General features: G+C 41.9%; 2 protein-coding genes across 3 annotated transcripts in view; one reads left to right on the top strand and one right to left on the bottom strand.

The window, feature by feature from the left end:
- hlcs (holocarboxylase synthetase (biotin-(proprionyl-CoA-carboxylase (ATP-hydrolysing)) ligase)) overlaps positions 1 to 10,287 on the bottom strand; it is a 94,347-nt gene extending 84,060 nt beyond the window's left edge. For both annotated transcript variants that reach the window (XM_080435601.1, XM_080435600.1), the window contains exon 1: positions 9,997 to 10,287. In XM_080435601.1, the coding sequence (XP_080291727.1) occupies positions 9,997 to 10,212 (216 nt within the window). In that variant the 5' untranslated portion in view covers positions 10,213 to 10,287. The remainder of the gene's footprint in view (positions 1 to 9,996) is intronic.
- psmg1 (proteasome (prosome, macropain) assembly chaperone 1) overlaps positions 1 to 11,004 on the top strand; it is a 228,226-nt gene that overhangs the window by 187,982 nt on the left and 29,240 nt on the right. The gene's annotated exons all lie outside the window — the stretch shown is intronic.

An 11,004-nucleotide genomic window follows, 5' to 3' on the forward strand; every position in this document is an offset into this window, starting at 1 on the left:
TGTACCTGCCCTTAGGGTCTTGCCTGACACTCTGCATTCGGACAGACCAGAATTTGCACGATATTACAGGAGTGATCTTTTTTGGTCAAACAAAAAGTGGTTTTGTTAAAGATGGAAGCTCTATATTGATCAGTAACAGGGGTCTCTCTGTCTCTCCAGCTCTTTAGTAAACAGAAAATACATTTCCAGGTGGGACACCAATTTTATCCAATCAAGAGAACCCATTCATCAGCTTCAATTTTATAGTGTTCCAGCTCCAATTGTGTCTGCTGTTTGTGTGTGTGTCATCACTTCCAATTTCACTTGTTTATCCTGTAGGACTGGAGTTCTCTTTCCTGATTGGATGAAACTGGTATCCCAACCTTATTTGTTTTGTTTCTGTTTATTAAAGAGCTGGGGAGACCCTTGTTACTGAACAAACACTCTATAGCAATGATCGCTATCACAAAATAGAGCCATTTAACACTTATTTAAACAAAAATAAATATCCCTTACACCCCCTTAATGAGTTAGTGGACCACACATCTAAAGTTGACGGCAGAAGGAAACATTCCTACTAACTTCACCTTCATTGAATAGACAGGGGGAAAACATGAGGGGGAAATGTGAGCCAACAAGCTGCTACAGTATGCATGTACTGCCAGAAGCCAACAAGCTGCTACAGTATGCATGTACTGCCAGAAGCCAACAAGCTGCTACAGTATGCATGTACTGCCAGAAGCCAACAAGCTGCTACAGTATGCATGTACTGCCAGAAGCCAACAAGCTGCTACAGTATGCATGTACTGCCAGAAACAGCAGCTTCAACCTAGGTTAGCATTACTTCCCAAACTTATTTTTTTTCCTTCTTTAAACCTGAAGCCGATTCTACAAAATGTCTTCTAAATCCCAACAGTTTTCTGAAAAAAACGTATGTTTCTATATCAGTGGTTCTCAAACTTTTTCATGTTAAGGAACCCCAAAATGATATGTATTTGGCCGCCGACCCCCCCATCTCAAAATATGTTGTTCCAGGGACCCCCAGAAGCAAAGATTTGAGTTAACAATGTTTGCTTTAAAACGATATATAAATCAAAAGATTTGCACACATTTTCACGATTTTTCTAAAATTAGCAGATCTACAAGCTCGTAGCGCGGCACTCGGTGCCGCGCTATGAGCTTGTATATCTGCTATTTTTGAATAGCCAAAGTGTAAAATAAGGCTTTTTAGCTCAATTCAAAAAGTGGCACAGATGCGTTCCAGGTCTTAAGGGGTTAAGATTTATTTTTTGACTTTTTATGCCTTTATTATTGATAGGAGAGGCTGACAGGAAATGGGGGAGAGAGAGAGAGATGGGGAGAAAAGGTCGTCGGGATCGGGAGGCTACATTGTCGCGTCATGACACGTTGAGAGCTTGTAGATCACCTTTTTTCCCTAAATTTTTAAAAAAGGTAGGGTAAGTGATATTTTTTGGTTAAAACAAAAAGTATTTTGTTAAAAGGTTAAAGCACTATATTCTGATAGTAATCATTGCTATAGAGTGTTTGTTCAGTAACAGATGTCTCTCCCTGTCTCTCCAGCTCTTTAATAAACAGAAAATACATTTTCCGGTAGGTGACAAAATCTCAGCCAATCAGGAGAAAGTACCCATTTTTTAAGCTTCATTTGTATAGTGTTCCTGTTAAAATTTTGTCTGCTCATTTCTTAGTGTCATCACTTCCAATTTCACTTGTTTAATCTGTATCCTGATTGAGTTCTCTGTCCTGGTTGGATAAAATTGGAAATGAAACTGAAACGAAAATGCATTTTTTTTGTTTAATAAAGAGGTGGAGAGACAAGGAGACTCCTGTTACTGAACAAACACTCTATAGCAATGAGTACTATCAAAATATAGAGCTATTTAACACTTATTTTAACCAAAGCAAATCACTTACCCTACCTTTAATCATTTCAGAGTTTAAAACATTTTTTTTAATACTTTTGAGTTGTTATACTCGATATGCGTTGCCAAGTAGTCGGCCTGTTTTTATGCAATTTTTGTGTTTAAGTGCCTAAACAAACGGTATACTATGTATTTATATAAGACATTAAACCCTTGTTTTTGCATTATACAGTGGTCTCTCTCCTCGAGTGATTTACATTGGAGGGAGAAAAAAATGAAATTTGGGGGGGGGAATGAAACAAAATATTACTGCTGGTGTCACCGTGGCCCAGTTTGGGCTGATTGGGAAACTGCATGTAGAGCAAGACATGGAGCTCAACAGTTGTAATTCCAGACTCTAATAATAGTATTCCGAGATTGTGGAATAAAGTTGTCTGGCTACCAAGCATGTAACCATTCACTCAACTCAAAATACGATTCCAATCAAAATACTAGGTTAATTTTTCAAAAAAATGTAAACATTTTTTTCCAGACAAACGATCGAATTTTTTTAAATATTAATATTATTTCCCTTGGACAAATCCAGTATTTTCTAATCTTAAATCTTTTTTACAAAACTGTGTTTTCTCTTTTCAAAACAGTAGCAAATGATTTTTTTTAATCAATTCTCTTACAAAGAGCCTGTATTTTCTTCTCCCTGGCACAACATATGTTTGAGATGGGGGTCTGCAGCCCCAATCGTTGCTGTTGGGCAGAAACCAGCCAACTCAATTTTTGAGCATTGCAATTTTTTTTCAGTGCTATTGAACACCCTTTACGTCTGTGTGTTGGTTTACCAATGAAAAGTATTAAAAAGGCACTTCTGAACAAAACCAGCTAAATCCATTGGATCCTCAAACTTTCTGCTAAACCAGCTAACTCCACCAAAGGGGGGTGGAGCTAGCTGGTTTTGCTGACTCCAGGCTCCACCCCCTTTTCACCTCCAACCTCATTGTGAGCTTGGAGGTCCATTCAGCTGTTCTTATCAATGATGAACAAAACCTCCTAAATCCACTTTTTGTTTTGTTTTTGTCATTTCCTGATTTTTTTTTGGAGTTAGCTGGTTTCTGCCAGACAGCAGAGGTATCATTTTGGGGGTCCTTGGCACAAAAAGGTTTGAGAGCTACTGAGTCCCATCCCCCAGCTATTTCATTTCAATGAAAGTTGCTCGCTGGCGTTTGAAGCACCCGGAAGTATTTGGGCACCAAATGTGGGTGCCCAAAAAATGCAGAAGCCTTGAGCACCGAGCAGGCGCACTAGGGAGCACCGAGCAGGCGCACTAGGGAGCACCGAGCAGGCGCACTAGGGTTTCAGACGGTAGAAGCATGCGCAGCAGCATGGCGTTTTAAATACGGAAGTACTGCATTCTCAGATTTGACCACCAGGCGACTTCATTCTCAGACTGCCACTTCACTGTTCTACCGCGGCTCTTTCGTGCACGTGGGGATGGAGGGTGGTCTATCCTCTTGGGATGGAGGTGGTCTATCCTCTTGGGATGGAGGGTGGTCTATCCTCTTGGGATGGAGGGTGGTCTATCCTCTTGGGATGGAGGGTGGTCTATCCTCTTGGGATGGAGGTGGTCTATCCTCTTGGGATGGAGGTGGTCTATCCTCTTGGGATGGAGGGCGGTCTATCCTCTTGGGATGGAGGTGGTCTATCCTCTGGGGATGGAGGTGGTCTATCCTCTTGGGATGGAGGTGGTCTATCCTCTTGGGATGGAGGTGGTCTATCCTCTTGGGATGGAGGTGGTCTATCCTCTGGGGATGGAGGGTGGTCTATCCTCTTGGGATGGAGGTGGTCTATCCTCTTGGGATGGAGGTGGTCTATCCTCTTGGGATGGAGGTGGTCTATCCTCTTGGGATGGAGGGCGGTCTATCCTCTCTCACGAGCGCAGAGCGACGGTCCTCTCCACCAGCTTGTCGTAGTCGGCCCCAGAGAACTGCTCCACCAGCTTGCCGTTCTTGTAGAAGTGGAACGTGGGCATGCAGCTGATGTCGCACTCCTTGGCCACGTCGTCGGCCTCGTCCACGTCCACCTTCAGGAAGATCACGTTCCCGTTCAGCCCGTTCTCCGACAGCTCCTTGAAGCGAGGGGCGATGTGTTTGCAGGGCCCGCACCACGTGGCCGTGAAGTCCACCACCACCAGCTTGTCCCCGGCGGTCTCCAGGATGGCCCGGAAGGAGTGCAAGTCTTCTACTGATTGAACCATGGTGACGATACTTGGAAACGGATGAGAGTTTGATTGAATGACTGTCCGGTCTGTCTGTCCTTTCTGTCTGTCTGTCTGTCTTTCTGTCTGTCTGTCCGTCCTTTCTGTCTGTCTGTCTGTATGTCTGGACCTTTTATGAGCCCTCCCCCCTTGTGGAAACATTATCATCGATGACGTCACTCTTGTCCAAATATGGAATGGGCGGTCCGCACAGACAGAAGGACACAGATACACTATACCAGTGGGTTCTCAAACGTCTTTGTACCAAGGACCCCAAAATGTCAAAATATGTTGTGCCAGGGACCCCCAGAAGCAAAGATTTGTGTCAAAAATGTTTGCCTTTGTAAGAAAAAAGATTTGCACACATTTTCAAGATCTTTCAAAAATAGCAGATCTACAAGCTTGTATATCTGCTATTTTTGAATAGCCAAAGTATAAAATATAGATAATGGGGTTAAAATGATTGTGACGCTTTATTAACTAATAGTTGCTGGGGGGATAGTTGCTGGGGGGAAATAGCCGATCTACAAGCTCACAACGTGTCGCGATGCGACGCGTTGTGAGCTTGTAGATCTGCGATTTTCAAATAGCTGATGTATATGTTAAAGTGTGGCCCATAGTCGCTTCTTTTGGGCCGGTTTTCCTAGACCTGGTTGCTTGTTTCTCTCACAGAATCTGGCAACACTGTCCCCAGTTCAAATAGGATTATTAGGCACGTTTTGGAACAGCAGCACCAGACGACCGGTGCTGCACCGTGTAGAGCTGTGAGCCAGAAGCTCTGGGGTTCTGCACGGGCGGAGCGGAGACACTCACACACCTTCAGGAGTGCTTTACCTCCATTATTATACTATAGTAAGCAAGGAAGATACTGTATATATACACAAGAATACATTTAGTTAATGTAGGTAACTCTTCATTTTACATTTACATACATTTACTCTCATAAATAATACCTCCACAATGGTCACAGCATCACTTCAGATGATACACTGAGGTTGTAGGCTGCACTAGCCTTCCTGCTTTCGTGTATAGGGGGGCGGGTTTAAAATCAGCGTGGAGAGAATGCGCCTGATCCCATTGGTTCACCGATCTGTCCGTCAGCCCCCGCCCCGTCGTCAACACAACATTGCGAGCGACGCCCACTGCACTCTGGTTGGTTGGGGAAAGGAAACACTTCCTATACCGGGTACACCGACGCGCTGGTCCAGGCTTTTATTTTTTAGCAAAACTAAACAATAAAAGCCTGGAGATCGAGGCTACTCACTATTTGGAAGTGTTTTCTCTATAATAATGTTAATGTATCCATTAAGACCGGGAACGCATCCGTGTTATTTGAAGATTTCTTTGGCTATTCAAAAATAGCAGATCTACAAGCTCATAGCGCGGCACTCTGGCTATGAGCTTGTAGATCTGCTATTTTAGAAAAAAAATCATGAGATCTTGAATCTGTATATATTTTTAAAGCAAACATTTGTAACTCAAATCTTTGCTTCTGGACGTCCCTGGAACAACATATTTTGAGATGGGGGTCCGCGGCCAAATACATATCATTTTGGGTGGTCCTTGACATGAAAAAGTTTGAGAACCACTGATTATAGCAACATGCGTTTTTTTTTTTTTTTTTTTTCAAAATACTGTAATGGGCCTCAGGTCTTCATGGTTTAATGTTCACACTATGCTCTCCTTAAACACATAACCCTACATACTCCGTTGCCCGGGGTCAGCTCACAAGACACCATGTGATCTTCTAGATCGGCTACTTTGGCATTAATGTTAACACCAGAATAGGGAGGATTTTATTACAGTGTAGAATGGGGTCACAGAGATTTATATATATATATAAATATATATATATATATATATATATATATATATATATATATATATATATATATATATATATATATATATATATATATATATATATATATATATATATATATATATATATCTCCCCATGATGACCCCATCATGGGGGATCCTTTAAATAAATAAAAATGTTGACAACCAGTGCTCTAGAGCAGGGGACCCCCGACTACATATTGTATAAAATTGTGTTGCAGATTAAACTTTTCCTGATTCATGTTAATGTGCATGTTCAGAGAGTTCACCGCTTAAACCCTCAATACTTAGAAAAAGTGTACTTGGTTGCTCTTTTTTTCCCTCTACACCAAACCTTGTTTTATATTTTAAAAAATAGCACACCGCGAGGCGTTGTGTGCTTGTAGATCTGCTATTTTCGGCTAATGTTCCCCTCAGAATAGGGATTCTATGGTTCAAGTGGTTAATATCGCACAAAGAGATTTGGTGGCCCCCCTGTAGTAACTCTGTGGACCCCCCTAGGGGTCCCGGACCCCCTGTTGAAGACCCCCTGCTCTAGAGTGTGGTCCAGGTACACTCAAGGTTCCGTGAGGGAGTTTTCCAAATGGACCCTTAGAGGTCTGTAACTCTGAAAGTGTACACTACAAATGGACCCTTAGAGGTCTGTCACTCTGAAAGTGTACACTACAAATGGACCCTTAGAGGTCTGTCACTCTGAAAGTGTGCACTACAAATGGACCCTTAGAGGTCTGTCACTCTGAAAGTGTACACTACAAATGGACCCTTAGAGGTCTGTCACTCTGAAAGTGTACACTACAAATGGAACCCAACAGAATGAATAAATAATAAATAACAGCTCTAATAAACACAGTGGAGCACACAGACCAGCTTCTATAGCTCCATGATTACACTTCATATAATAAGTCGGATACAAGAAAAGTGGGCACTAAGGAGAGAGTGGGCACTAAGGAAGAGTGGGCACTAAGGAAGAGTGGGCACTAAGGAAGACTGGGCACTAAGGAGAGAGTGGGCACTAAGGAAGAGTGGGCACTAAGGAAGAGTGGGCACTAAGGAAGAGTGGGCGCTAAGGAAGAGTGGGCGCTAAGGAAGAGTGGCCACTAAGGAAGAGTGGGCACTAAGGAAGAGTGGGTACTAAGGAAGAGTGGGCACTAAGGAAGAGTGGGCACTAAGGAAGAGTGGGCACTAAGGAAGAGTGGGCACTAAGGAAGAGTGGGCACTAAGGAAGAGTCGGCACCTCGATGCAAAATTTGCTATTGTCTTCAGTAATGTAAAGTATACATGATGTGAACATGCACAGTGCCTTATAGAGCACCTACATTTATCTTTCAACTTCTTGTTTATGCCCAAAATCACTGGATATACAGGTTTTGGAGATTTTCTTTTAACAATTGTAGAATATTATATCTTAATTGTCAAATATTCAAGCATGTTATAATTTTTCATTTTCCAAATATTTTATGTTTTAACATTTTGGACAAAATAGCTAATTTTACATGGAGGTGCCCACTCTTCCTGTTACCCATTGCTTATGAGGTTATGAGGATGTTTTCCTTCCCTCTAATGGTGCTTTTACCTTCATAATTCATTTGGTCACAGAACATAATGGATAAATAATAAATAACAGCTCAAATCAAACACAGTGAAGCAGCACACACACAGACCAGCCTCTAGCTCAGTGCTTCTCAAAAGTGGGGTCCTGGGACCCTCAGGGCTCCTTGAGGGTTCTAAATGGACCATTAAAAAAGGTCTGGAACTCTGAGAGTGTACAAATGGAACCAAATGGACCCAAAAGGGTCCATTTGGTTCCATTTGTACACTCTCAGAGTTGCCGGGGGTCCTTGAACTTAAACGGCTTGAGAAGGATACAGGATAGGTGGGTACTAGGGACATCCGGCCACCTCGATGTAGAATTGGCTATTTTGTCCAAAGATGGTCTTAAAGGAGTAGTTCACCCAAAAAAAAATCTTATTTTCTATCAATTGCACTCCCCATGAAGCCTTGAATCCATGGATTTATTTTTGTTTTTGTGGCATTCCTAAGCCAATAATTTGATTCCCGTCTCCTACCGGCTAATGTATCCGGTAGGAGACACAAAGTAGATTATTTGTGTCTCCTACCGGATACACACCCGGTCATCAAATGATTGGCTTAGGAATGTGCAATTGATAGAAAATATGTCATTTTTTGGGTGAACTCCTCCTTTAAGTTCAAGGTTCAAGGTTCAAGGTTCAATTTTATTAATGTCCCAGAAGGGCAATTGGGTTTACAGCCAGGGTAGTGGTTTAAAACATACAGACAGTACAGGACAGTACAGGACAACAGCAGACAAGTAAAGTAAAGTATAGATGATGTCAACATAAAGGTACATCATTATCAGACTTAATTCTATCCTTCAACTTCTTGTTTACGCCACAAAATGACTGAATATACAGGTTTTGTAGCAATTGTAGAAATATTAGACCTTAATTGTCAAATGTTTAAGCATGTTCTAATCAGTATACTTTAATAACATTTTTCAAATATTAAATTTTTTAGCATTTTGGCCATTTTACATCGAGGTGCCCAGATGTTCCTAGTGCCCACCTGTCCTGTTACCTTTGAGGGTCCACTGCTCCAGCTCCATTCATTACACTTCATATAGCTCTGGTCTTTTTTAAACTAAAGTTTTCAAATAATTGTAGTGGAGTAAAAGTACAATATTTGCCTCTGAGATGTAGTGGAGTAGAAGTAAAAGAACAGAAAATTGTAGTCCTGAAACATGACGGTCATATCATGACAGTCATGGCGCTACTTGTTGCTGGTTTTTGAAATATCTACATTTACAACCAGCACATCTACATAAACGTTCAAATTTCAAATATAAAGTGCTGACCCCATGGCCACAGATGTATTAAGTTAAAACGCCCGGGTCTAAGTACCCGTATCTTCCATATTGTTAAATAAAAAGCATTTTACTCCTATTGGCGACCATTTTTTCAAAGAGTTATAATGTATCAGAGTGCAGTACACCTCCCAACCAATAGGGTCGTGTAGTTGAAAACATATGGAGAGAATTCAGAGAAAATGGCCACCAATCGGATAAAAATGCTTTTTATTGAACAATACGGAAGATACGGGTACTTAGACCCAGGCGTTTAAACTTCTTACATCCATAGCCGTGGGGTGAGCACTTTATATTTGAAATCTGAACGTTTATGGAGATGTACTGGTTGTAAATGTAGAAATTTAAAACAAACAGGAACAAGTAGCGCCATGACAATTGACTTGTGACAGACGAGCGTCATGTGAACCATGGGCTAAGAACATTGGAAATACTCCAGTAAAGTAAAAACACCTAATAATTGTGCTCAAGTACAGTAGCCTACTTGAGTACATTGAGTACTTAGTTACTTTACACCACTGTATAAATATAGCTGTAGAATACAACTCTCGTAGACGTATTTATGATTCTGACGTTTTCAATCTACGAGAGTTGTAGGGTTCACGCCCCATGGACACAGGGACTTTCATCACTATGCCCCGTAGACACTCCAAACATGTACAAATTGCAAATAAAGGTACTTATCCCCACGCCCCAAATGTTAACTCTCGCTACGGGGTAGTAGTTTAATGTAATAATCCATATATTTCAATAAAGAAGTGTTTTAATGCCGTCTGTGGCCGATTCTGTCGGAAGTTCCCAATGGAGGGTAGTGACGCGCCCCATCTGGTGAAACCCGGAATTACACTCAATGTAAACAGGAAGTAAACGAGGGTGAAAAAATGGCGTTCGGCCACAGACGTTATTAAAACACTTCTTTATTGAAATATATGGATTATTACATTAAACTACTACCCCGTAGCGAGAGTTAACATTTGAGGCTTGGGGGTAAGCACCTTTATTGTCAATGTGTACATGTTTGGAGTGTCTACGGGGCATAGTGCAGAAAGTCCCCGTGTCCATTGGGGGGTGAACCCTACAACTCTCGTAGAGTGAAAACGTCAGAATCATAAATACGTCTACGAGAGTTGTATTCCACAGCTATCACTGTATAAATAGATCACCTGAGGTTCAGTGATGAACACAGCCTTGTCTCCCACGGTGAGCAGCAGGGATCCAGGCTGGAGGTGTCCTCTAGCACCAGGACACCTCTCTGGGCACAACGTGCAGAAGGTGAAGCCGCATCTGGAGGTGTTACGGCGCAGAGTGTTCCTCAGCACCGCGGAGGGGCAGCGGGTGTAGCGCAGCCACAGATAGATGTAGCATAGGGTTATGAACATGGTAGTGGACCTGGATCTACGTTAGTCTTCATCTTCTAGTGGTGGTGGTTGTTTCTGACAGCCTTCATGTTGTTGTTCTTGCTTCTTCTTCTGGAGGATTTTCATGGTGGGTTACATCCGTTTTGCGTTGTGTTGTGACTGCCCTCTAGTGTTGTCGCCTCGAAATGCAGTGTAGGGGCCTACTGCACTTTCACACACACACACACACACACACACACACACACACACACACACACACACACACACACACACACACACACACACACACACACACACACACACACATGGTGGTGTGGAAACTTTTGTCAGTTATTCTGAATCATTTTTCATTTCAAGAACCCCCAGTTTGACATGATTTTTAAATCTCTGGGACCCCAATCTACTGTAAAATCCTCAGTGTTCATTTAACTCTCAAGTTGAGAGTGTACAAATGGAACCATTTGTGTGTGTGTGTGACGTGTGTGTTACTAAACAAATCCCAAAATAGGGAGGCCAGGCGTAAAGTGGTTAAAAGAGCATGGGATAATAATGGAAATTATTGCAATTAGCTCAAATAATTGCAATCGGGTGACTATTATGTTATAATTGTGGCTGACCTAAATGGACGTCAACAGGGATCTGTCCGATCGGGACAAATTTGGAGTCATATTTGCTGTCGGGCAGACACTTCATAAATTAACGCCCTACTTTAAAACTTAAAAAGTCTGTATTTCGGCTCCTGAGTACGTACTTATTTTTTTCCAATGAAAAACTCTGGCACTGGCTAAAAAAATATGAAATAATTCTGGCAGT

This window comes from Gymnoscopelus braueri (assembly GCF_963280865.1).
Source record: "Gymnoscopelus braueri genome assembly, chromosome: 8".
NCBI lineage: Eukaryota > Metazoa > Chordata > Actinopteri > Myctophiformes > Myctophidae > Gymnoscopelus > Gymnoscopelus braueri.